This window comes from Exophiala xenobiotica, assembly GCF_000835505.1.
Source record: "Exophiala xenobiotica strain CBS 118157 unplaced genomic scaffold supercont1.1, whole genome shotgun sequence".
NCBI lineage: Eukaryota > Fungi > Ascomycota > Eurotiomycetes > Chaetothyriales > Herpotrichiellaceae > Exophiala > Exophiala xenobiotica.
The window spans coordinates 4334415-4358794 of NW_013562494.1; the positions used below are offsets into that span (position 1 = coordinate 4334415).

General features: G+C 51.8%; 10 protein-coding genes across 10 annotated transcripts; 4 read left to right on the plus strand and 6 right to left on the minus strand.

The window, feature by feature from the left end:
• Positions 1-254: 254 nt before the first annotated feature.
• On the minus strand, positions 255-731 carry PV05_01703 (uncharacterized protein; the record flags this gene model as incomplete). Its single annotated transcript, XM_013466732.1, has 1 exon — positions 255-731. The coding sequence occupies one exon, from the start codon at positions 729-731 to the stop codon at positions 255-257; it is 477 nt and encodes a 158-aa protein (XP_013322186.1).
• A 983-nt stretch (positions 732-1714) lies between these two features.
• PV05_01704 (uncharacterized protein) lies at positions 1715-3224 on the minus strand (the record flags this gene model as incomplete). The annotated part of the gene is made up of 3 exons (XM_013466733.1): positions 1715-2903; positions 2973-3081; positions 3137-3224. 3 exons carry the CDS (start codon positions 3222-3224, stop codon positions 1715-1717), a joined length of 1386 nt encoding a protein of 461 aa, XP_013322187.1.
• A 1165-nt stretch (positions 3225-4389) lies between these two features.
• Positions 4390-5724, plus strand: PV05_01705 (uncharacterized protein; the record flags this gene model as incomplete). The annotated part of the gene is made up of 2 exons (XM_013466734.1): positions 4390-4902; positions 4954-5724. 2 exons carry the CDS (start codon positions 4390-4392, stop codon positions 5722-5724), a joined length of 1284 nt encoding a protein of 427 aa, XP_013322188.1.
• A 1982-nt stretch (positions 5725-7706) lies between these two features.
• PV05_01706 (uncharacterized protein) lies at positions 7707-11213 on the plus strand. The gene has a single exon (XM_013466735.1). It carries the CDS (start codon positions 8733-8735, stop codon positions 11082-11084), a length of 2352 nt encoding a protein of 783 aa, XP_013322189.1. The 5' UTR covers positions 7707-8732; the 3' UTR covers positions 11085-11213.
• Positions 10486-14070, minus strand: PV05_01707 (uncharacterized protein). The gene is made up of 5 exons (XM_013466736.1): positions 13664-14070; positions 13402-13607; positions 13220-13352; positions 13120-13171; positions 10486-13066 (listed from the first exon to the last, which is right to left on the minus strand). The coding sequence occupies exons 1-5, from the start codon at positions 13689-13691 to the stop codon at positions 11635-11637; spliced, it is 1851 nt and encodes a 616-aa protein (XP_013322190.1). The 5' UTR covers positions 13692-14070; the 3' UTR covers positions 10486-11634.
• Positions 14071-14360: 290 nt separating this feature from the next.
• On the minus strand, positions 14361-16790 carry PV05_01708 (uncharacterized protein). The gene is made up of 4 exons (XM_013466737.1): positions 16407-16790; positions 16267-16352; positions 14965-16213; positions 14361-14912 (listed from the first exon to the last, which is right to left on the minus strand). Exons 1-4 carry the CDS (start codon positions 16684-16686, stop codon positions 14662-14664), a joined length of 1866 nt encoding a protein of 621 aa, XP_013322191.1. The 5' UTR covers positions 16687-16790; the 3' UTR covers positions 14361-14661.
• Positions 16791-17067: 277 nt separating this feature from the next.
• PV05_01709 (uncharacterized protein) lies at positions 17068-19432 on the minus strand (the record flags this gene model as incomplete). Its single annotated transcript, XM_013466738.1, has 4 exons — positions 17068-18166; positions 18217-18980; positions 19033-19171; positions 19287-19432. 4 exons carry the CDS (start codon positions 19430-19432, stop codon positions 17068-17070), a joined length of 2148 nt encoding a protein of 715 aa, XP_013322192.1.
• Positions 19433-20588: 1156 nt separating this feature from the next.
• Positions 20589-21388, plus strand: PV05_01710 (uncharacterized protein; the record flags this gene model as incomplete). The annotated part of the gene is made up of 2 exons (XM_013466739.1): positions 20589-21273; positions 21354-21388. 2 exons carry the CDS (start codon positions 20589-20591, stop codon positions 21386-21388), a joined length of 720 nt encoding a protein of 239 aa, XP_013322193.1.
• Positions 21162-22992, minus strand: PV05_01711 (tryptophan-tRNA ligase). Its single transcript, XM_013466740.1, has one exon. The coding sequence runs from the start codon at positions 22829-22831 to the stop codon at positions 21416-21418; it is 1416 nt and encodes a 471-aa protein (XP_013322194.1). The 5' UTR covers positions 22832-22992; the 3' UTR covers positions 21162-21415.
• A 213-nt stretch (positions 22993-23205) lies between these two features.
• PV05_01712 (uncharacterized protein) lies at positions 23206-23943 on the plus strand (the record flags this gene model as incomplete). The annotated part of the gene is made up of 1 exon (XM_013466741.1): positions 23206-23943. One exon carries the CDS (start codon positions 23206-23208, stop codon positions 23941-23943), a length of 738 nt encoding a protein of 245 aa, XP_013322195.1.
• Between the last annotated feature and the right edge of the window lie 437 nt (positions 23944-24380).

Below are 24380 nucleotides of genomic sequence, written 5' to 3' on the forward strand. Positions count from 1 at the left end.
GTCGACCCGCGATTGCCGGCGAAACTGTAAGGAACTGCGCAAGGAGTGTCAATGCGGGGCCGTATCGATTAGGTGGAGTTGGGTGGTGAGTGCGACGTCGCGGGGTCGTAAGCATGGCTGTCATTGTGACATCTATTGGATTGGAGACCGCCTTTAGCATCGCTGGTGGTCGATCTTACGCTGGTGTTAAGGGGCCATGTCGGATACAGCGCCCGTTCTTGGAGGCTTAATGTCCTCGGTCGAGCAGATGCGCTTCAATATGTCGCTGGCTTTAGCGGACATATCTGACAATGAATCGAGCACAACGTCATGTTTACTCCGGCAGCTCGACTCGGTCGCGTCGGCAACCCGCTCGGCGGGTCGAGTGTCTCCGTGAGTGACATGGCTTCGAGCGGGCGTTTGTGGTCCCATTCTCGCAGGACCGATTCGAGTTTCTCGGCGCTCTCAGGCAAACGCAAGAATGTGCGCAGAGCATTCTCGACGATGGACCACGTCTGAGAGCTGGTTCGTTTGATCACGCCCACAAGTCTGGACATCTTCCATACTCTGTCATAATGACCTCCAGATGTGGATGTGGATAGCAGCGTCCAGAGGAGATGTTCTGCACTTAGACCGCTATCGTCATCATCATCCTCGAGAATACGTTGCAGAGACTTTAAGTACTCTTCTGTGGCTGCCGAGAAATCTCCAAACTCTGCCATAACTAAATTGAGGTGTATCAAAGAGGCCATACGGCAATTATCCACAGCTCGCCGTTTGTCGGGATCATCATACCCTGTCTCCAAATTGCTTAACGCATTGTTCAGCTCAGAGCCCGGTCGGAAGGTCTTTTTTCGATATGGGTGATCTCTCAACGTCTTCTGCTGAGGGCAAGTTCAGCGATTATGGCTCTTATGTGCCCTAATAGAAGCTGCGACGTGAGCACGATGGAGTTTAGCTCCTCACTGCCTTCATGGCAACAATAGCTAGTGCTTCTCATCCATTCGCATAATGTATGTCCATGTTGGCATCGGAGGCAGCAATCGCGCCCGTGGCCTAAGATACATCCCCGCTAAAGTACCGGTACAAAGCTAAGTCATATTTGTGAACCGGGCGGACGAGATAGCAGATAGCGAAGTATGAGGGAAGCGTCTGTCAAGTATCGGCACTGGCTGCTAGGAAAGACATGTATTTGGGAGATATCGGTAAAACTCTCGTCAAGAAAGACGCGTGAGGAATTGGTAGTGATCAAATTTTGTGACTACCCATGGCGCAAGGACCGGCGATGCGTTCATTCTCTCACTCTTCCTATAATAAAAAGGCATGACTCTCGAGGCCTGCTTACGGGTACTGGTCTCGCCTGGGAGATCGCTGAGGTCCGATGAGCACATGGCATCACCCAGGTCCCGATCGGGGTTGAGCCACGAGCAGTTTTTACTCACCTTGGCGTTGTGGAATCTCCGCCGACTCTGAGGGGGCCAGCTACTAAGTGCGAAAGCGACGAGTGTTACTTTGTAGAAATGAAATCGGTAAGCATTCGACTCCGTGAATGAGGGAATCTTCTATGCCTCAGTCTATGTTTTCCCTGCCTTTGGTGTCTCCAAGCCCATGCTATCATGTACCAGCACCCAAACTCCTGGCTAAAGATTCCGCATCTTTACTCACGGGTATCAAGGTCAATCATGTCTTCGTCACCTTCGTCATCAACGTCAAGATCTGCCTACATTTCATGCGATCAGTACACGACCAATGTAGTGCCAATAACGGCGACAATACTCCGAATCTTATTCTGGACTTTGACCGCTCGATTGCCAGCATTGTCAAACAATGGTCGGGCCGTAGCGCTGGCTGAGGGATCCTGTTGCGTAGCTGTTGCAACGATGGTATTGGAGGGAGACGCAGGTTGAATATTGACGTTGCCCAATGTTATTGGGGCGTTGGTCTGGTTCACCATGAGTGCATACATTGCTTCCATCGCGCACAGTTGTTGACCAAGACCACTCGTGCCATCCCAGCCGGTAATGTACCATTTCGACCCACAAGCAGTGCCGTCCTTCCCACCCGTGCAAGCTTGAGCCGCTGCTTGAGCGGAAGCTCGGAGGATCTCTCCCACGCGGCCTGATGTGAAAGGGGCCATCATGGATGTGCCGGCAAGCCATCGGATGAGATAAGCCTTCATGGAAAGTTGATCAATATTGCAGGTCATGTCGAGCTCACATTCTGCCTCGAAGAGGACACCTGTGGCATTTTTGAAAGGTGTAAGGAACGTGTTTGTGGCATCAAGAAGGCCGACAGTCCGCTCAATCCAGGGTGACGATGAGTTGGTGTAGTTCTGAAGCACTGCAGCACCGTAGAGAAAGACCCCGACATTGTATGTCCACTGGTGGTGATCAACGCCAGTGCAATTGATCTTCTCATCGGTACCATCGAATACGTTGTAAATATTGTCGATAAGTCCCACTCCAACGGTCCAGTCCCATATCTTGTTTGCCCAGGAGACATAAGTTCCATTGCCAGTAAATCTTGCCAAACGTGCCGAAAGCTGAAAGAATGCCCCGTTCGATATGCTGTTCTTGTAGAAGTATCCTGCGTTTTCTGGATGGAATTGCCACTTGAGCCCGCCATTACATGTCGCAGAGTTCCAGCGAGAGAAGTAATCTTGCCAGGCATTCTCTACAACGTCAAGCCAGGAAGGTGCGGGCGCAGGAGGTTGAGGAAAGGAGTACTCGGCGGCTGACATCGCAGCAAAGACCCAGAAGGCTTGATCATCGTTTCCTTCGTCAAATGCCTCGGTTGGCATATTGAAGTCGTATGCTGAACCGAGTTGAGACACGAGAGCTTCCATCATGACATTGTTGTACGAGTCATCGTGAGTGTAGTGCCAGTACTCCATCATGCCACCCCAAGCACCCCCGGACTCCCACCTGCAACTTGTTAGCGTGATGTGCTGGTAGAAGCAGGAACGAAGCATCCTGATTCAAGTAGCGACTCACCAGTAGTATGGAGGGTATGGAAATTTTCCAAGGACACCACTGCTCTGATTGCCATTGTACAGTTGTTGCACGCCGGAGGCCGCAAGTGCCGCAGCTGCAAGAATCGATCCTGGATATGTCAGCAAGGTCAAGAACATCTGAGGCCTTTGGCGAGATGTACACACCTGGGTCATCAACATTGAGAGAAATGGCCAGCACGTTTGTCGAGATTAATGGGAGTAGGAGGAACGAAGCAAGATCGAAGCCACCCATGGTGAAAAGCGAGGGGCCGTGAAAGTGTTGCGACAGGAAATTCGGTTCATGGGAAGATTGATCAAGGAAAGACTAGAAGGACAATCTTCATCGCCAACCAAATGAGTGTCATTGAAGGATAGCGACAACCGGGGAGAAGTGAATCGGTGTTCTGGAGCTGAAAGCAAACATCGGCAGTGAAATATCGACCAAGAATAAAATATGCAGAACTTGAGGCACTTCACCTTGACTTCACTTTGATATCGAGACTGGGTGCGAGCAAACATTGAATTTTTGAAAACAACCTACACGAGATGCGAATGCTTCGCGCTTTCTTGACGTATACAAGGGCTTGGATCAGTTTGCCATGCAGGATGACGACGGTTACTTACCTGCTACTGCCAGTCAATTGGCAGACGCCCAACACTGCATGCTGGGTGCCATGCAGGGTCCGACCTCATGTCTTTCTGCAACTTCCCGAGCCGACGCATATAAAAATCTCATCCAAGTCTCGAATACAAGGTGAATCGACGAATTTGGATCTTCGTCTCCTGCATCTTGCGGGAAACGGGCTCGTGTTTGTATCCCACGATTCTTCTATAATTCTTTGCATATTTGGCCGTCGGCTAACCCTCTTGGTTGTCCTCTCCGCGCCGTTGGCACTATGACACTGCTTCTGAATGATCTGGAATTGACAGGTGAGCAGTTGTGGTGGAAACATCCCAGTCGACATCTGTGAAAGTCTCGTTACCTTGAAAGCCAGAAAAAGGTCGATATCGAAGCCCGATTATTTGATAAAATTCAAGCACACTCGGCTTTTAGATCTTACCTTACATGCATTTGTCCCCGGCCATGCCCCGCCTAGCGCCTCGCTGCAACATACGAAGGGTGGCAGGTTTCTGTGTAATCCACGAGCCGGAAGATTTCCGCCTATGCGAACGTTGGAATCTTTTTAAAGTTGGGGCTGCGCCGGGCACGAGCGCTGAATATGGTATGCATTATCGAGCAAGCAATCGATTGGCATGGCTGTCAGCGTCTGACTAAACGCTGCTTGCTGCTAAAAGTCAATGTTACTCAGGCTGTATAAAGGTAGGCCAGGGGAGAGTCTGGATGAGTTTCTTGAGAGACGACACTGTGCCGTCTTCTGCCAGGCCTCCCATCTCGAACAGATCTTCTGACCGCGAACATGATCGATTTTTCGTTGTCGCCGGAGCAGCTGGCCCTGCGCAATGCTATTAGGGCATTTGCCGAAGCTAATCTTAAGACAGCCCGATCTGTGTACGAGTCTCCAGGACAAACCTCCTCAAAGTGGGAAAACAGGTTCCGCTCAACTCAACCCATCTACGCAGAGGCAGCAAAAGCCGGCTTGATAAAGGCTCAGATTCCGAAGCAGCTTGGTGGAGCAGGCGGCCCTTTAATTGAGGCGGCGCTGGTTGTAGAAGAATTTTATGCGGTCGACACCAGCGCATCTCTGACAATCCTCGGAACTGGTCTCGGCTTGACCCCTTTGATCTTGGCAGGATCACCAGAGCAGCATAAGAAGTTCTTCAAGCCTTTCCTCGAGGGTGCAGGGACCCCCTTGGCCAGTCTCGTATTCTCAGAACCCGGAGGAAGTGCAAACTTTGCAGAACCAGGCGCGCCAGGGTTCCAGACTGTTGCTCGCCTGGAAGGAGACGAATATGTCATAAGCGGCGAAAAGGTAAGCAGACGTTGAACTTGATCAGGCGGCCACCTTGCTGACACATACGAGATCTGGGCAACGAACTGTTCGGGTTGGGATGATAGAGGCGCCGATGTACAATGTGTGTTATGCCGTGTTATTGGCTCAGCCTCCACCGAGGATGTTCGAGGCCAGACAGCCATCATCGTTGTCACACGAGAAGACATAGCGAGCAATGATCCTGGAGCATACTCTGTCCTTTCACATCCAGAGACCGTTGGACTAAGAGCTGTCAACGGACCACATATTCGCTTCAAAGACTTGCGAGTGCCGAAGTTCAATCTCCTTGCTCCCCCAGGCAAAGGGGTGGACGTGGTAGAAATGACCTTCACTGCATCGGCTGCCATTGTAGGCGCGATGGGTGTCGGAATCATGCGACAAACGTTCGATCGTGTTCTTGCCTGGGCTAAGGAGAATCGTCGCGGGTCCAAGGAAGCGATGATTCATAAGCAGAGCGTGGCAGACCTGTTGATCAAGATCAAGATCCGATGTGAGGCCGCACGCGCTCTGGTCTGGAAAGCCGCATGCTGTTTCGGCAGTACCCAATTCGGAGCGGAGCTTTGCTACGAAGCTAAAATCTTCGGATCTGAAAGCGCTGTCGCGTCTGTTATGGATGCCATCAACCTGGTGGGAGTCTCGGCATACTCTCGAAGTCAACCTTTTGGCGACCTGTTGAATGACGCGGTGGTCTTGCCAATTTTCGATGGGGGTAATGTGGGAGTGCGAAGGCGACAGATCGAGGCCATCTTTGCCAATGACGCGTATGATCCGTGGGAGACGACCTTCGGGGCCGACGAGTAAGGTCCCTGTCAAGACCAGACGAGCTGGTGACGAGCAAAAACAAGGATGAAAGGGCAACACAGAAAAGTGATCTCGAGGGAACGAGCACCCAACGCGTGTGCTGTTTCTAGCTAGCACAGTATGTACCTACCAACGCTACTACGTACCTGACCTTTGGAGACTGCTATTACATAAGCGCCAAGCTGATGGCCCGGAGTTGCAGTCCCCCGGATCTTTTCCAACTATGGTGACAATATCTGCCATCACAACTTGCAGTCTCGTTTTCGTACAGGGAGATATTGCTTCTGCAATATCCACATTGAATGTTTAATTGAGCAGGTTGCATGAGAAATTCGTTCCGTCAAGACACTTACTGTGACTCGGCTCCGCCTCACTTTGTTTCACTACTTGAACTTCCGTCGGAAGGTGTCCAGATATGCCGAAAGCCGTCAAAGGAGCACTTCTTCAATGTGACCCGCCTCAAATGGCAATGGTGCGAAAGATAGATCGGGAATCCAACAACGCGTACATCATTGAGGAAATCGACGATCACACTTGCCTGGTCAAAGAGAACAAAGTGGAGGAGATCAAAGCAAAGGTCAAGGAGTTGATGGATGCAGCGATGGGTGTAGACGAGGACGACCAGGAAGACAAGGACAGCGACCTTGACTGAGAGCTTGCGGGGCTCGGAGATGATTCAGCTTGTGGTCCTGCTACCCCAGACACTGGCAGAAGCGGAACCGCTCATACGAGCTCTGGAGTCATGAGCAGAATCTCATGCAGCCATGAGGAAGGTCACGTAGGCCTGGAAGCGAGTCACATAATCCCTGAAGCGGATCATCAGTGACAAAGGTGATGAGGTTGATTGTGCGGATGGTCCCGGCAAAGAAAGTGTTCGACAGGCGTGATGGGCGTGTAGGGTGGATTTTGGGGGACGAAATTCAAGGCAGCAACCGTCAGTTTCATGCGCAGCGCATATCGGCCATCGGAGCGTGCCCCGTAGGGCTACATAGGCTATCGCTGGTGATGGTGGGCTAGGGGCTACTCGTATGCGTTGGCAAATTGGTCGATCAGACGGCTCAACGTCGAGGATGGGGCGGAGATGTTTCCGATGCGAAGAACAACAAAGGGATGATCTACAACGATGCGAGGGAACGTGGCCGAGCGTGGGCTAGTCCCTGGCAGTGCTGGCTCAATATACCTAGTACCGAAGAGTTTCGACTTGTTGTTAGGTTTTCCTTCAAGATTGTTGCGTGTACGTCGAAATTACCGTGTCTTCATCAAGAGAAAGCATGCTCTAACGCGATGGTCGGGCGGGCGGATGCGGGTATACGAGAAAACTCAGTTAAGCGCTGCGCTGGGGACAAGAAGGGCTGACGGGGGGTGGCTTGGTGCCAGTGGAGAGCACCTCGAGCATCCGCTGTGAATGCCCCAAAATTGATTAGGGCCAAACTCGTAGCTGATGACTTGCTTGCAGCCACCGGGAGCCGTGTCTAGACTGACATCAGCACCACCTGATCCGGGCATTTGATGCATCTACCACAGTAGCTCGTAAGAGGCAAGAAGTCGAAGTATCAGGTCTTGTGACGGGGCAGATGAGGGAACAGACAGAAACAACGATGGAGAATAATACTACTGATATGGTACTCGATAAGTGACTACCTGAGTTACTCGTACTGTGGTTAGTATCCGTATCTTCATAGGCAATGAATCCCGGTGACGACTTGCAGAATATCATTTCATTCTTCACCGCTGATCGTGCACTCCAACTCCCTCACCTCCCTTCAGCTACGAGTGGTTAACTCGTGGTATGCATCCCGATTTCTTTTCTTCCATATTCTTGCCCAGGCACCCAGGCTGACCCATGTTGCTCTGGTGTCATCTCCATTATGTACGTAGTATTCCCGTCTCTCCTGTCCATTTGCTGACCGACCAATGACTGGCACTAGCCCAGCATGTCCGTGAATGTCTCATCAACACATGCACCACTTTCGGTTCGTCTCCTCCCATCATCCCTGCAGCATTCTCCGTCCATGCCTGTACCCTGTCTGCCATGCAGCCTGGCACCTGCCTACTTGGACGTTCTGTTCGTTTATGGCCCTAGGTGCATGCTAGGATTCCATTTCCATTTCATGAGTTTCCTTCACCGTTATCCGTACACTACACAGGACCCATCAGAATCTCCCTTTCTGCACATCATTCTGAGCTTGCTCTCTTGGAGCAATTTCTCTCTCTCTCTCCCTCTCCCCCCTCCCCACTCACGAGTGTCTGGCCGATTGACGTGACCCCGCCATCCGATTGTCCAAGCGTCGCCCACAACCTCCATCTCGGCTACCTCCGCCAGCACTCTGATGATACGAGTACATACTGGTCACATATCCCGCGCATGGCCTCCAAGTCATTCACATCTACAAAGCCATTGTTTCGAAAAGCCACATCTGAGCCATCGCTTATCATATTGTGGCCCTTGATGATCCATTGCTGCCCGCCATCTATGAGAGTACTAAGAACCCCCACGGCCACCTCATCAGCTTAGCAAAAGAATGTGCCGGTTCACATCCACCCGCGCCGACTCGTCACCGCCTAACACCGCCTAATCTTGTATTCCAACAAATCTACCTACACTTCACAGCCACAAGGTCCACAATCAAGTTCCTGTTCGACAGACGCTATCCTTCATAACCTCTGGAAGGAGAAATTTCCTGCGGCGCCGGAACCGCCGCAAGCACTCCAACCTCACCTGGGAAATCCCTCGAGGCATCCCACTCCTCTTTCAATACTCCCAGCACTGTCGAGCAGTCACTATCTGGTCCCAATCCAGCATTTACGTTCTCGACGAGTCTCCCACCTAGGGCCATCTGACCCTTTGAACTTCTTCGGCTCACCGCTTGCAGCCTAGCAATAAATCCATGGCAGTTTCCACTGGCGTTCCAAGACGACCGTATTGCTTTTGACCAGCATCGACGTGGATTTGTTTGCCCAGCGTCGTACCAAGCGAAGAATGACACCAGCTGTTACGCCCTCGGAACATGCTGTTTGCCGCAGAGTCATTGCCTGCGGGCCCGCCCATCGAGACCAAAAAGGCTCTAATATTGCTCGACTTCCAGAACGATTTCGTCAGCCCTGGTGGAAGACTCCCAGTGGGCAATGTTAATTCATTTCTTTCCAATATGACCTCACTCGTCGCCGAATTCCGTATCAAGGGAGATGTGATATGGGTGGGAACAGAATACAGGCAGCCTCGCTCGAATTTTTCCGCCGTGACGGGCTCCCACTCCATTCTCCTCAAGCAGTTTCTCAAAGGCGGAGATGGTGATGCTGAGGCGGGTGAGTCCTTTGATGATCCTGATCACACCCGCTCACCTTCGGAAGATCCCCTGTCTCCCTCAAAGAATCCCGACTTGTGCCATGATCGCGAAGCATTTCTTGCCCCTACTTTGACTATGACAAGATACAGGTGCTGTATGCCTGGCTCTTCTGGGGTCGAATATCCACAAGACGTCCAAGCTGCTATGGATTCGAAACACGATCTGGTCATGATCAAGTCTCACTACTCTGCATTTGTTGACACGCAACTCCTCACCCACCTCAGGACACGGCTGATCACGGAACTCTACATCTGTGGTTCACTGTCGAATATCTCCGTGTATGCGACTGTCCTGGATGCTGTATGCCACGGATTACACGTGACCATCGTTGAGGATTGTCTCGGCTATATTGATGGAGCGTGTCATTTCGAGGCGGTGCGGCAGATGGCAGACAGCATGGGGGCTGAAGGTGTCGACTGCCAGGAACTTCGAGACGATCTTGCCGGTTTGTTGGGCGACGTGATCCGAGAAGAGGACTTCACGACCAAATTCCAAGTGAGCTTGCCGCCTCCGTCCGCCAGGACAAAATCGCATACTTCCACCACACAGATTCACGAGTGGATATCCAGGGTCGAAAGTGACCATGCGTCCACACCGCCCTCGGAACATGACAGGAAGTCGACGAAGAAGGGTGCACAAGCTGTTGCTGGCAGGCAGGAGCTCAAAGCCAGGAATGAGTCATCCGAAAAGTCAAGCAAACCTACTTCAGTCGAGCATAGCCCACCTCGGAAGAGGTCAACTAGCGATCTTGACTCGCTAGAGGAAAATCGCAGTTCCAAATTGTTACATAAACCGTCAACACGGCGCAGTTCGGACGATAAATGCATCACGGAACAAAGGAAACAGAAACAGAAACACAAAGCCCCAGTCCGGAAGCGGTGGCCTTCTTACGACGCTTCGATCAGATCACCCATACACGGTATCAACACTGTCCAGGATCGTGCCTCACCAACCGGGCCTTCCACCGCTCCTCAGGAGGCCAGATCAGAGACCGACAAGATTGATAGTGAAATCTCGCCTTTGAAGGCACTTAAGGAAAGCCGCTCACCAGGACAGAAGAAGAAAAAATTTATCCCCAACGTCCTTGGGCCTGGGGATAAGATCGGCCAGGGTGATTGTCGCCTTTGTGTCGACCTGATCAGCAGTGGAGAAGCCCAGAGGGCATTCTACTCCTGCAGAGAAAACATCAAATGGCAGAAAATGTACCACCGATCAGGAGAAGTCCCACGTCTAGTGGCAGTTCAAGGCGATGTTGCCGAGGATGGATCAGAGCTCCCTATCTACAGACACCCTGCGGACGAGTCTCCAGAACTGCTTCCCTTCGATACCACGATTGACATGTTGCGAAAAAGCGCTGAGAAGGCCGTTGGTCATCCACTAAATCACGTCTTGATTCAGTGGTACCGGAACGGCGAAGATAACATTTCAGAACACTCTGACAAAACGCTAGATATCGTTCGAGGATCAAGTATAGTAAACCTAAGCCTTGGTGCGCAGAGAACGATGGTGCTGAGGATGAAGAAGTCGGCCATTCCGACTGCTGCCGAGGATTGTCAACAAGAAGAAGACAGCGTCCGACCATCTCAACGCATCCATCTTCCACACAACTCTCTTTTCATTCTTGGCGAAGAAACCAACCGACATTGGTTACATTCCATCCGCGCGGATAAGCGACCTGCGTCGGCGAAGGATTCTGCCGAGTTGGCATTTGACGGAGAAAGAATAAGTGTGACCTTCAGGCACATCGGCACCTTCATCGATCCGGTCAAGCACACAATCTGGGGTCAAGGCGCAACCAGCAAAAATATGGCCGGAGCTCAGAAGCTTCTTCTACAGGGCCGGGAAGCCGAGCAGCAAGGGGAAGTCATGATTCGAGCTTTCGGTCAAGAAAACCACCGGAGTTTGGATTGGGACTGGAATGAATGGTACGGTAGCGGCTTCGACGTTGTCAACTTTGAGACCAAGACTGTCGTCACACAGGAGGAGCTCGAGACTGTCATCGATGGGTCGTGAGAAACGACTTGCATTGCCACCTCTTCCGTTGAGTCGGGAGTGACATCCTCTCATAAACACAAAGTCTGTAGCCTAGGTCAGGTCTATAGCTCATCAAACCCAGGAGTTTCTTCGGGAGTTCAAGTGAATATGACTGTTTTGGAAAATGTGCTTTCTTGCCATTAAAACACGATATACCGAGTCTCAATCATCCACGCTGATGACTATTTAGTGCTCGGTCTTGTCAGGCAGAAATACCTTCATAGCCAAGCCTGGAATTTCAGCACCTCTTCGCCATATGAGAAAGCCTGATGTTTGCTTGTCAGGCGTTGTCTTCATCACTTCGTTGCCATGGCCGCTGCAACTTTCAAGTCATTGATGAATGAAACTCCGGATCCCCATAACCTTAGAGCCCTAAGCGTCGAAGAAATCCTGACCTCCCCATTCTTCATTCGAGGCCGACTTCTTAATCATAATTTCCCACCGTCCCCAGAAGACAGGTAATAGCCAATCGCGTCATGTAACCATTGAAGCCTTTACTGCATACGACGATAAGCGACATAACCATCATTCATGCAATTGGAGGCAAAGCAGCAAGACCGACAATCGTCCCAACGGTGCCAATTGCCACACCGACGATAGCAGCTGCAGCAAGTTTGACGAAACCACCAGTGCCGCTGCCGTTTTGTTCTGCAGATCGTTGTTTGTTCTTCTTGAGCTTCTTGCGTGCTGGTTGGGTGTCGACCTCGGTAGTCTGGACGGGGATATCTGCCTCTGATCGGTCAAAGGGACTCTGCACTGCATTCTCAGTCGCAGCGTTGGCGATAGGTTCTGCATTGGCGAGGGCCATCTTAGAAGGCTCAGGAGACTGAGCACTTGCGTAGGAAGACGCAGCATCAGACGAAATGTGGTCTGCCTTGCGCTTGAGTGACTCCTTCGGCATTTGGGGTACCTTGAGCTCGCAGGTCATTGTGCGTTCAGCGATACTGGAGTGTCTTGAATGCTCAAGAGGTGGTAGAGTCAGAAAATCGCGAGACACAGGAGCGTCCCAGCCACGTCCAAGGGAGTCCTGAGAATAGCAGTAGTGTGGTTCAGCGTACTGCGTATGCACGTCCGGCATGTAGTCGTACAACACGGAGTTGTGTCCAGCCCAGGCGGATGTCGAACGAGCCTGCGAAGGGCCAGGAGCATCATCCCACGCTTGGACATGTTGTGAAGCTTGGATGAACGGAGGAGCTCGAATCATGTCATAAGTTGATGGTCTGGCCATTGCTGCGTCCGATGGGCATGGTGTTCGATGGACGGGAGCTCTGTCATGTGGCGTAGCAAGAGTGTCAAGGACCGGACGGGTGATCTCAATGTTGTCGACAGTGATCGCGGGAACCTCGCTGGATCCGGCCATACCCGAAGAAAGAGGTTGGTCGCCATGGGATCCGTCCGCACCTGGTCCAGCCTTGACAGGATCCGAAGGCCAACCATTCGTATGTGATTCGTTATAGGAAGCAGTTGAGTGAGACATGATAACGTCTGCAGGGCTTGTGGCAGTGATGTGCTCAGACTTGGTAGCCTCCACTTTATTGTCCATGTTGGCTGCTTTTTCAAGCGCTTCCGTCGTCTGCATCATATGCTCGACTTCTTTGGATGTACTGATAGGGCTCGAAGTTGGACTCTCGCTCTCAGAATCTTCTCCACTAGAGATGTAGCTGTGAGCATCAGATAGGTCAGAGTCGGGGACAGTAAAGGTGCGCGGTGGTGGCACGGCGACTTCGATGCTCGGAGAACGGAAAGAATCTTCAACGACTTCGATTCCCCGGTCGGCATATTCTTCCTCGTATTGGTCGTATTGGTCTTCATCATCGAGGATCTCTTCAAGATCATAGCCGTCATCCTCATCGTAGCTGTCTTGGTCGAGATCGGCGTCGCCCTCGTCTTCGCTGATATCCGCAGAGAAGGTGTTACGGTTTGGTTGTGAGGAGGGAAAATTGCCGCTCATGGGCGCAGCACTGCGGCAAGTGTTAGCTCAGCGTCAACGCTGGTGTTTCGGAGCTAGCCTTACCAACCATCACACCAGGCCCAGCTGACGTCAAGCTTCACGGCATTGAAAGAGGCTGGAAGCATGTCAGCATTTGAAGTCGAACCTGCGGCAGAATACTCACAAGGTCCTCTGCTCACATCAGCACCCAGAGTGACAATGTCTCGAGTCCAGAGAACAGCGGTCTCGTTGGTTTTCAATCTTCTGCCTGCGAGATGGGTGCCATGCATTGAACCGACGTCCATGATGGAGATTTCCTTAGACGTGTCAAATGTCAACTCTTCCAATGTGGTAAAGGCTGCATACCTTGGTGTCTGGGTTTGCAGAAAGTACGGCATGACTTCTTGACATGACTCTTGAATCGAACCAGGCATTCGTTGCAGCAGGACGTAGAGTCTCATCACCGTTTGTGGTGCTACGGCCGATCTTAACGCACCAGTCTGGAGCGTGCAGATGGACACGGCGTTCAGGAATTGGGTTGCGGTTGTCGAGGTCTCGAAGGTTGACGATCACTGTAGAAGTCAGATCAGTTCCACCCTAACTGCGCAAGAAGTCAAGGGACACCTACCATATTGGCGACCGTGAGTCGAGGCCATGGTGGGCACTTCTGTCAATCAAGGTGTGTATGTCTTGAACAGTGGAGTTGTAGGTATGAAAGAGTAGGAAAGTACTCTTGTGGGGAAGACAACCAACTGCGGCAGTGACGATGAGGGTTTAGTAGGACACGAAGTGAGGTGGAAGTGAGGTGGAAGTGAGGTTAAGTCTGCAGGCAGCCGGAGGAGTCGAAGTGCCAGTGAATCACGCCGTCAATTTGGTGTCAGCGGCACAACAGCCACAGGGCGAAGGGAGGATGGCTAGCAGGCGGGAGTTGTTAAAGCCTTGACAGAGTTCCAGTTGGACAAGAAGGCGGTCAAGACGACCCAGAGGCAGACTACCAAGTCATGATGTAGCAGTCGATGAGGACCTTGAAAAAACAAGTACCTAGTAGTCGAGGTCTGAGGCAGTCAGTCGTTGTACAGTCGGCAGGCTACAATGAGGGGTCTCGCTTCCCCATCCAGCTAGACCGTCCGCCTTATCGTTATCTGGGGACCGTGACTAACTTTAGCGCCAAAGCTAAATAAGGGACATATGTAAACTTACTACTCCGTACCTAGGTGAGTATAATAAGGCACGTAAGGCGAGGAAGGCTGTCATGTCAAGAACCTTGGAAGCATGTCATGAGCGTGTCCGCTCGTTTATCTCCGCTGGTAGACAATCATCAGGCCGAAAGGTGTAGAAATAGTCCAGAACATTTTCATCTCCAATTTATTGTACACACACCATAATTTTGCCTCTCATGCCCGCCCTGGGCCATTTTGCGTGGCCTCAGCCTGGCATTGATCCCACGCACAATGAAGGCTCGCCTGCCGAGGGCGAGGATGAGTATTACGTACAAGTCGGGAAGTCTCACATAGATCGCTCATCAGTACGTTGGCTCATTACGCCAAAAAAGAAAAGGAAGAGGAGGGAGAAATGCTTCGCCGTCAACGGAAATCGATCAAGATGCGTGTTGTCTTGTCATCCTCTTTACCTCAACTGAGGTCCACCAAGTCCGGCTCCTTCCATCTGCTGCAGACGAGCGGCCAGTTGAGGATATTTCTGAGACACCTCGAGCTGTGTTCGGGTGGCTTCAGCGTATGAAAGCGCGTTCACAATCTCGCCTTCTGTTCTCGAAAGCTCTGCTGCGCGTTCGAAGTATTCCAAGGCCTTGACGACCTTGCCTTGTTGTAGGAGGAGCTGTGCCATCGTTGCAACCGCGATGTCGCACTCAGGGTCCACTAAAGAAAAAGGTCAGCATCATCACCACTTCGCCTGCCGTACACAACTTACAAACGAGGGCCTTCTCGCAAAGATCTTCTGCCGCTTTGAAGTCTTGCTTCCACTGGAAAAGAGCCAAGGCCTTGTTGATCAAAGGCAGCACATTTATCGCTCCAGTTGGCTTCGTCTGTCGTTCCATATCGATGGCGGTCTCAAACCTCTCGATGGCTTCTTGATACTTCTGCTGATCGAGCAGCAGCTCGCCGTAGTAATTGTACACATCCGGCACCTTGTCGAAGTTCTTGATCGTTCTGCGGAACGTTGCCATTGACGATGCAATCGACCCCATCTTGTACTGTGTGACACCAAGCTGAATGTGTGAGTAGATGAATTCCCTATCCAAGTCAATTGACTTCTGATAGTCTTTAGCGGCATCGGCAAACTCTCCGAGGATGAAATGCAATTGAGCTCGGTGGTAGAAGATATCCGGGTCGTCCTTGTTCTGTGCCATTGCTTTTTCGAAATCCTCTGAAGCCAAGTCCTTGTTGCCCAACTCTAATTGCATGCTGGCACGCTTGATGTAGGCCTGAGTCAGGGATGGTTGCAGTTCGACGGCTTTAGTGAGATCTTCCAGCGCTTGCGTCGTATCGCCCTCAAGGTACAGGAACGTCGCACGCATGTTGAGGGCAAAAGCTTCGTGCTCTCCCAGGCCGCCGAGTTCCACAGCTTTCTTGAATGCAGCCGCGGCTTCGTCATAGCCTTCTGCCGTCTTCTTCTGCATGGCGACAAGACCCCGTTGAAGCTGACCCGCGCCGGTGTTCTCGTCATGTTCAGCCGATTCCTCTAAACCAGCCGGGGGAGGTCGAGGTCGGAAGCTCTGAAGGTAGTTGGAGACGAATGTGGCACTAGGCAATTTGTTCTTCTTCTCGGCCAGAATAGCCTTCCCCTTCTTTTCAGCCACCTTTTTCAACAATCTCTCGACGCTTTGGGCACTGTTCTCATTCTTGAAGCCATCGATGATGCAGCTAGCAGTGTAGTCGAGGAGAGCTTCGGAGAACATGCCCAGGTGTTCATACGCATGAGCTCGTCGATTCAATGCCTTGACGTATTCTGCGTCCATGGAAATGGCCGCACTGGTGTCCTCCACCACTTTATCCCACTCGCTGAGGGCATTGTAGCACGCGGCTCGGTTGGAATAGTAGACAGGATCAGGTTTGCAGAGGATAGCTTTGCCATAGAGGTCAATCGCCTTGTTGTAGTCTTTCGATCCGTAGGCTTTGTTGCCAGCAGCTTTCAGCTTGCCTGCATATGTTGCCCTGTCCTGCTGATCGTCAGTGCTGCCATAAGCTCAACCCAAATCCATTAAAGGCGCACCTCTTGCGAAAAGCTCTCGATCGTGGACTCACTGATCTCGGGCAGTTCGTCTTCGGTCTCGACACTTGGAGGTTGAGGAACAGTGCCTGGGTATTGTCAGCCATATGGCGATGTCATTAAGCGTGACAACGTGTACTAACCAGCTTCGGCGTCTTTGAGACTGATCTCAGATTTCTGTGCTTCTTCCGCGGCCTTCTTTTCTTTCCGCCGTTCTTTCTTGCTCTTTCTCTTTTCTGAAGGCGCTGATGACGCGCCTCCCTTCTGACCGGAGAAATAGTAGATTGCTCCCGCACTGGTGATAACCACGACAGTCCCAGCAATTGTGTATGCAACTGCTTTGTTTTCCGACACCCAATTCGACATGCGATCCCACAAGGACGGTGCCGCGCGTGAAGCATCGATACCGACGGGCTCCGCCATGTTGACGTCTAATGTACAAGGAAAGAGGTGCTAGAAAGATGCAATTGGGATGCTGGGAAAAGAAGGGCGGAGATAGCAGGCAAAAGTTGGAGTGACGACTTGAGGATTCAAAATGTTCAGAAGCACAAAGCGCAGATGGAGATGCAATTGACAGGTGACCAACCAACGAGCTTTTCGACTGGTTTGCGGAGTGCTCGTAGCCATCGAAAAGTGCGCGACTTGCTACGGTGAATCAAGGCATCACTACGGCGGCCGAATCATGCCAGCCTAAGCACGCCTAAGGTTTGCACAGCACGGCACGGGTACGCTTTCTTTTGACCAACTCAAGCCTGAAATGCTCCCCTAACAAGAACCAGCAATAGACCTATTGACGCCTAGAAACTACCATCCGGCCAAGTCAGTCAGAAGCTGCACCTCGTCAGTGGACCTCCAGCCCGGTGGCTTATAGATCTCTGACGGGATATCTGCGATATTGAGGGTTGGCACCCTCCCATTCACCAGGGAAAGAAGAAGTCGAAATGTCCTCCATGCTCTGTAGCTAGACCTTGACTCGGGAGCCAGACACTGCAGGTACGACATCGCTTTGATCATGTAAGTCTCCAGCTTGTCAGGGGATCCCTGTAAGTGTCTGGCATCTATACAGAGCTCCAGCACAAACACGGACAGAGCTTGGCTAAGATAATGCAGAAGATTCCACCATGGCAGAATTCGAACGGCCTCGTGTATAGCAGGCAGTTCAGGCAGAATGTCCATCATGGACATCGCTGCACGAATGCAGTTTTGCCCACTACTCATGTTGAATTCTCGGGATTCGTCAGACTCATCGGGAATGTCGAGTTCGCACAGACACGATCTGTAAAGCGTCATCTTAAGGCTCTGGTGATATAGTGCCAACGAGATCTTTACGCGGAGATCTGCATCGACTCCCTCAACGCCCCAGAGGTTGAGTTCTCTCGGGAGACTATTTTCCCACGCCGTGAGATGTCTTTGAAGATTGCTAAGCCGTTGTTGAACTTCTAGCCAGGAGGCTTTTGTCTGAGGCCCATAAAGGGACCGTTCAATCAGGTGACTAATTGTGCAAAGTCTGTTGTAGTAAAAGTGGTGGTTCCAAGGGGAATGGTTAGCGATACTTGAAAAATTACGCCACGGCGTCTGATCCTGGCCAGATGTCCAGGTAACGTCCCTTGTACGACGCAGAAAAATTTCCCACACAGCTTTGTGTTCAGAAGCGCGTCCATTCTCGGCTGACAGCTGCCGCGTCTCATGTTGGTAGGATGCCATGGGGGCCGTCATGTCAGTGACAGCGGTAGAAGTAGGTCGACCCAGGATTTCCGACAACATCACTTCCAGATTGTACAACGAATACCAGGTATTAGCCCTCTCCTCGAACTGGACAGGACCCAACCGTGGGTCGGTGGTTTTGAGGTGCAAACCCAGACCTGTCGCGTGGCGAATAGCTAATCCTACCATAGACCACGCGCTGTCAATAAGTCAGTCCCTGGAAATCGCACCTCGGGGATCCTACAATACCGATTTATCGAGCCATTGACCCATAGATAGAATGACAGGAGGCCCAAAGCCTGTACGCCACCGACGTTCGGATGGTCTTGGACAATCCGATGGTCGAGTCCTAGGGCTCGGGCTCGGGCGTAATATACCAAGTGATTCTCAATACCTAGGTCTTCATCTTGAAGCTTCGCCATGTGCAGCCATTTGGCTCCGATGGCCCACATGAGGTTCGCCGAAGCTAGCCAGCGATGTTGCTCCCACGACATATTATTCAGGCCGTGTACGACTTCAGTTGACCTCTCCAGGAATTGAGCCTTTGCGACAAGATTGAGAATGGGCTCGGAGGCCTGAAAGAATGCTTCCGAAAGTACAGAGATGGCTGCACTACTGGGAGGTTGGAGGGCATTGACAAGGTCTTCATCCACACTGAGAACATTGTTGTCGTCGACGAAGCAGGAGAACTTGGCGTCAGCAAGCCACTCCGGCTCTTCCAGCCAGTCGAAAGGGCTATTTGCTGGAGTGAACAGATACCTGGCGGCTCGAGCTATCCAGGAGATTGGTGACCTCTTCCCAACAAACCCTCCAGCCCCGGAACCTTGGCCATAATCGACGCTGTGCGTCAGGATATCTTGGCGACCGGGCGAGCCAACACTGCTGTCCGCATGTTTTTCTGCACCACGGGGCTTTTTAACGCGTGGAGCAGGGGGAAACTCCTCCTTGGATTGGGACCTGATAGACGAGGTGGGCGCAGAGGCACCAGGAACGGCTTGCTCCTGTGATTCGGTCTGCAGGCGTCATGGTCAGCAGAGACAGTGGGCCATGGAATGAGCAACCAACGTTGGAGATCAAGTCACGGAATCTTGTGAGGGCTTCAGAGTTCGTGCTTGAAGGGGTCATCACCGCGTTCAAGGCTTGTCGGAGGGCGTTATTCTCATCCTCCAGCCCCCGGATGCGCTCCCTGCTTTCCTGCAATTGCCTGTTCAGGGCTTAGTCGGCATTCCCGTGGTCGGACTAGTTTTTTCTCAACTTTCTTGTTCTCTCCTTTTTCCCATCACTCAAGGCACAAGTCGCAACATCTTTGGCGCATTTACTGCACGGTTGGCCTCCTGAGCATCTTGTGCGCATCGATCGGCATCTGTCGCACGCGCGGGCCACCCGCTGGAGGCTTGCCCTCCTCCTTTCTGTATCGTTTGCGGAGATACGTGAGGTTGGCTGGGTTCCATTGTTCAGAGCCCATGTATTTGACGCAGAAGTGCTTCCTTCAGATTGCTCAGGAGAAACAGGATTCTTCTGGATCGCTGATCCTATTTGCTGGTCATTCGAAGGCATACTTACCAATAGAGGGGTCTCGTCAAGGCGGGTACGACACGAGACAAACAGTGCATTGAAGATAAACAGTTTATGTTTCTCTCTTGCCAAGGGTGCTCTCTGCTAGACCCGATTACATTCTCCAGGCCAGAGTTCGGGAATGGGGATGGCCTCGACAATTCTTTGTCAGAGGGCCCTGCAGCATGTTCTAAGAGGGCAATTGGAAAGGTGGGAACTGGAATATCGGCATTAGGGAGCCCTCAGCAAGGGTCATCGAGCGTGCTGACCATTGAGAAGTACCGGAGGCGCATCAGCTGGCAAGGGCCCAGGGCCCAGGGCCCAGGGCGAAGGGAAATGGATGAACCAATATTGTTAGTCCCATATGCCAGCGCTCTCAACGTCACCATTATCCAACGTCCCACTGAGGAAACACGTAGAAGACCTACAGCCAAGCACATATTCATCAAAGTTCCCTGCACGCCTTTGATGCTCTCATAGGGTGTGGTTCGAGAGACAACGTGCATCGAAAGCCCATGTTGTGATTGCGATCATCAGCAATGGAGTCCACTACTTCGTGAGGATCGAGATGATCGACGTCACAAGCCCGCACCTAGCCAGACTGCAAGCAGCCAAGGCGTTGGCAGTCGCTGTCCGATCGAAAATCGACCAACGAGATTTGTCCACGGAGGGGAAAGAAAGACCCTTTTAGTGGTGGATTCTTAATATCGAAAGAGTCTGGAACACTCACCGCAAACGGACCCCTGCCTGGCGGAAAAGGAAGCCGACTACGGTGCTGGAATTATCTTGTACCTACGAGTTAACCACAGAGTAGGGATGGTGGTATGAAAGGTCCACTGCGAGGACAAGCCAGCTGACAGGAAAGGAAGATCCGATAAGCGCAGCTGGGCGCTCGTACGAAGCTTTTTCCCGAGACTGACTACCGTTAAACGCTTCTCCCTCGGGCCGATAAATTCACAAGGCTCATTTCCAACGCCCGTTCGAAGAGCACAGTAGCCACCTATTGAAGCGAAAGAGTGGTTCTAGAATTGGCTTTGTCCGTTGGTTGCAATCCGGCGGGAACCTGCATGGATGCATCAGCTGAACAAGACCCTACCTTCAGGATCATCACGACATTGAGAAGCATCCTCTTCAACACTGGTGACATCCAGAAATCGCGGCCACTCATCACGCAATGGCACGAAACGAGCAAGAACCTACTAATTTGGCATCGACGACGTCTTCGAGCTGCAGCACAGGCATACAAGTGGACCAATGTCTGCGAACAGCTCGACGAGCCTGATTGTATGCTGGCTCTGGGACGTGTAATCGAAGACGCTACCACACGATACGCACAGCCCGAGATCGGTATGATCAAGGACATCAGAATAAGACTATTGATAGACCGTAGTGGGAGTCTCCAAGTGGAAAGCGTGCCAATGGGCGAGGCAAAGCCCTTAAGGACTCTCGAGACCGACATCTCGCATCAGCCACCTTCAAATGGCCCTCCTTGGTCTCTATCGCCAAATGGCCGCGGCTCGTTGATCTCTCTTGACACTGTCCCAACAGTACCAGCGTTACACACTTTGCACAAAACGACATATCGAGCTCCTTACGACGCTGCACGAGAGCGAGCAGGCATTGCGAAATGCCCACCTGGAGAGCGTGAAGTGCTTCTATTCAATCCCGAGCAGGAGATTATGGAGGCAAGTCTCTGCGCGGTGTATTTCTATCGCAATGGCAAATGGGTCGCGCCGTCATGCGAGACCGGTGGTATGATCAGTGCCACCAAGCTATGGGCCATGGATTCCGGCTTTTGCACAGAGCGGCCCATCAAGCTCGACGAAGTCAAGGATGGCGAGACCGTCTGGCTGAGCAATGCTCTTAGGGGATTCTTTCTAGGCAAGATTTCCATCTAATTTTCAGGCTTCGCCCGTCCAACGCTCATCTTTTTGGTATGCCCCTGACTGGCCTTCTCCTTTTCACCCTCCTTCTTATCATCTGCGGCGTCCTTTTTGACAGGGTTTGGGTTGCCCTTGTACGCGAGGGGCTTGAAGGCGAAGTATTCCTGTCGTACTTCCTCGGTGACCGCCTTCCTACGCTCCTGGAATCCAGCAACATATTCCTGCAAGTACCTGATGCAGATCTGCTTGATCTCGCCAGTCATCATTTCTCCGGACTCGTAAGCATTCTTGATTCGGGCGAGCTCCTCGTCGTCTTCAAGAAAGAATGTCAGGTATTGGAAAGGCACGTCAACCGTTGTGTCCCCGCCCAATTCCCGTTGCTTTTCCGCAGTATCTTGTCCACCAGAAAAGGCAAATCGGTTGATTTTGTTTTTGATTTGGTTGGGGGTGTCGGTCAAGAAGATGGCGGACGCATCGATGCTGGCGGACATCTTGGAACCAGGGCCCTGCAAAGCCGGCAGAAAAACCGAGTGGATAAGGGAAGGCTTCTGGTACTTCATTTGTGCCGCGTTCTCGCGACATTGCCGGAAGTAAGGGTCTTGATCAATGGCACACGGAATAAGGCACGGTATCGTGCGAACTTTTGTAGGGTTGTCGCCAAAGATATGAGGGAAAGATGTTGCGAAGGAGGTTGCCGATTGTACCGCACAGAAGAAAATCTCGCCCACATTATTACCACCGTTGAAGCCAAAGGTGCCGAAAATTTGGTTTGCCGTGATTCGTTTGGCCATGGAGATCACATTGTCGAAGAACGCCGTGCCCATGATGCCGCCTGTGTCATTGAACATAAAGGTTTTCGCCGGGTCAAAGCCTATTGCGATGATGTCTTTTGCATTGTCCAGTGCGAAGCGCTTCACGTCCTCGAGCTTCAGCTTTTTCGAGTGCATGAACTTCTCATCGTCGGTCAATTGAATGACAAGTGGGCAGTCGAATGTGTTTTGCAGGTATTTTGTGAACTCGAACGGTATAGCGTGTCCAACGTGCATGCTGTCACTGCTGGGGCCACGCCCGGTATAGAGGTAGAATGGTTCGCCCTTCTCATATCTGTCCAGGATCTTTTCAAGGTCGCGGTGCGAAAAGACGATACCTCTCCGCATAAATCTATGTGGTTTCTTCCCGGTGACTCTTTCAAACCGCTCGAGCAGTTGCGGGGTGATTGGTGTCGCACCGAATTCCCGCGTGAGCTTTTCATAGTCAACAGGTAGGAGTTTGCCGCTCTCATCCACACCGCCTGATACCTCGAAGGGAGTGATCAGTTGTGCCACGCTCTTTGCTGGGGCTTGCTCTGCTAGGGCGCTTGTGGTCAATTTCGGAGGCTGGCCAGGTTCATCTGCAGGCGCAGAACCTGTTGAGGTCTCTTTCGTCATGCTGTGAGGTTAGGCTCAGGGCCAAAAGGGAATGAAATCGTCCGAAGGGGCGTAGGTATCGCTGCTGTGTTGCGCAGAGTCTCTGTGGGTAAGGCTTTCAGGGTGCCCGCAAAAAGATGCCTATAGAGTGCTCCGGAACTATTGTGGCATTCGCATTCAAGGGCAGGCTCCTAGATTAGATAAGATCTTTGGTGATGATCTGCTCGGAATAATTAAGTCACCAGTGCCCGACCTCCGCAGCCAAGACCTTCTCCTCCTCAAGTGGCAACTCTCGGATTATGCAAGAGCTCACGCGAGTAAAAAGACCTTCGATTTCCTTCCGCATCATCACTGCCCGCACCATCTTCCATCCTTCCTTATGTCTTGATGCCAGAATGAAAGTCTACGAAAGCTCCTTCAACTACGATTACACCTTCCCTGCTGTTACACTAGCATATTTCCTCCGCTACCCGAATCCTTACTCTAGGCATGTCTTGAGCTCGGATGTCATCGATCGCCATGTCGATCCCGAAACGCATCGATTACACACTGTCCGACTACATCTGAAAAAGTCAAAGGTGCCTGCAGGTATTCTCAAGTTTCTCCCTCGAGGCCTCGCAGGTCCTGGTGGCGCAAGCCAGAGTTATATCTTAGAGAAAACCACGATTGACATCAAAGAGGGATGGATGGAGACCGAATCAAAAAATATGGAGTGGACTGGTGTATTGAGCGTTGTTGAGCGCCAAACCTTTCGACGTCAACGACTGGAGGATCTGGCCGCAAGTCCGAGAGACGACCTTGAGCGAGCAAAAGAGACCACCTCATGCAGGACTGTGGTGACATTTGTATCCAACCTTGGCCAAGGCAAGCTCCTAAGCTGGAGGCACAAAGACAACCCGCATGAGGCTCACGAGGAAGAGCCTCCGAAACAAGGATTTTTCGCTTCCTTGTCCACGGCTGGCATTCAACGCACCGTTGAACTCATTGGGGTCAAAAGGACAAAGTCGGCTTTGGTGAATGGCAAAGAGGGAATGAACGTGGTTTTGGAGAGACTCAGAAGTGGTGGCATCATTGGGGTTCTTGAAGGCATGAGAAGAGATCGCATGGAATCGATGGCTGGAGAAGGACATTGAGCACAGCTCGCCGTGGTGATGTTGACGCGTGGTCGAGCGGCCTCGGCCATGCTCTCGGATGTGTATTACTAACTTAGCTGTGATTTAAGCAAGGTGTTGGGGTTTTGAGATTGGACGCTTCTGTTGGCGTGCAGAACCGAAAATGTATCTATTGCCAGTGCTCTTCTAGGTAGGTAGCTAGCTGGGCAAAAGCTATTTCCACTCAACCAAATGTGCGTGTCACAAGAGCTCCAACAACAGTCTGCAAATTGGCATCATCGGTTGAAGCAGTTGTCAGGAATGGCCATGCGAGAACTCGTTTCGAGGTTGGGAGTGGGCGTCGAGATTGGAAATGCGATCACGACCAAATCCCAGCTCGGCTTTCTGCAAAGTTCGTCTCTGCATTCAGCCGCACTGTGTATCCAGAGAATCTCACCGACGGCAAGACTAAGGTGGGA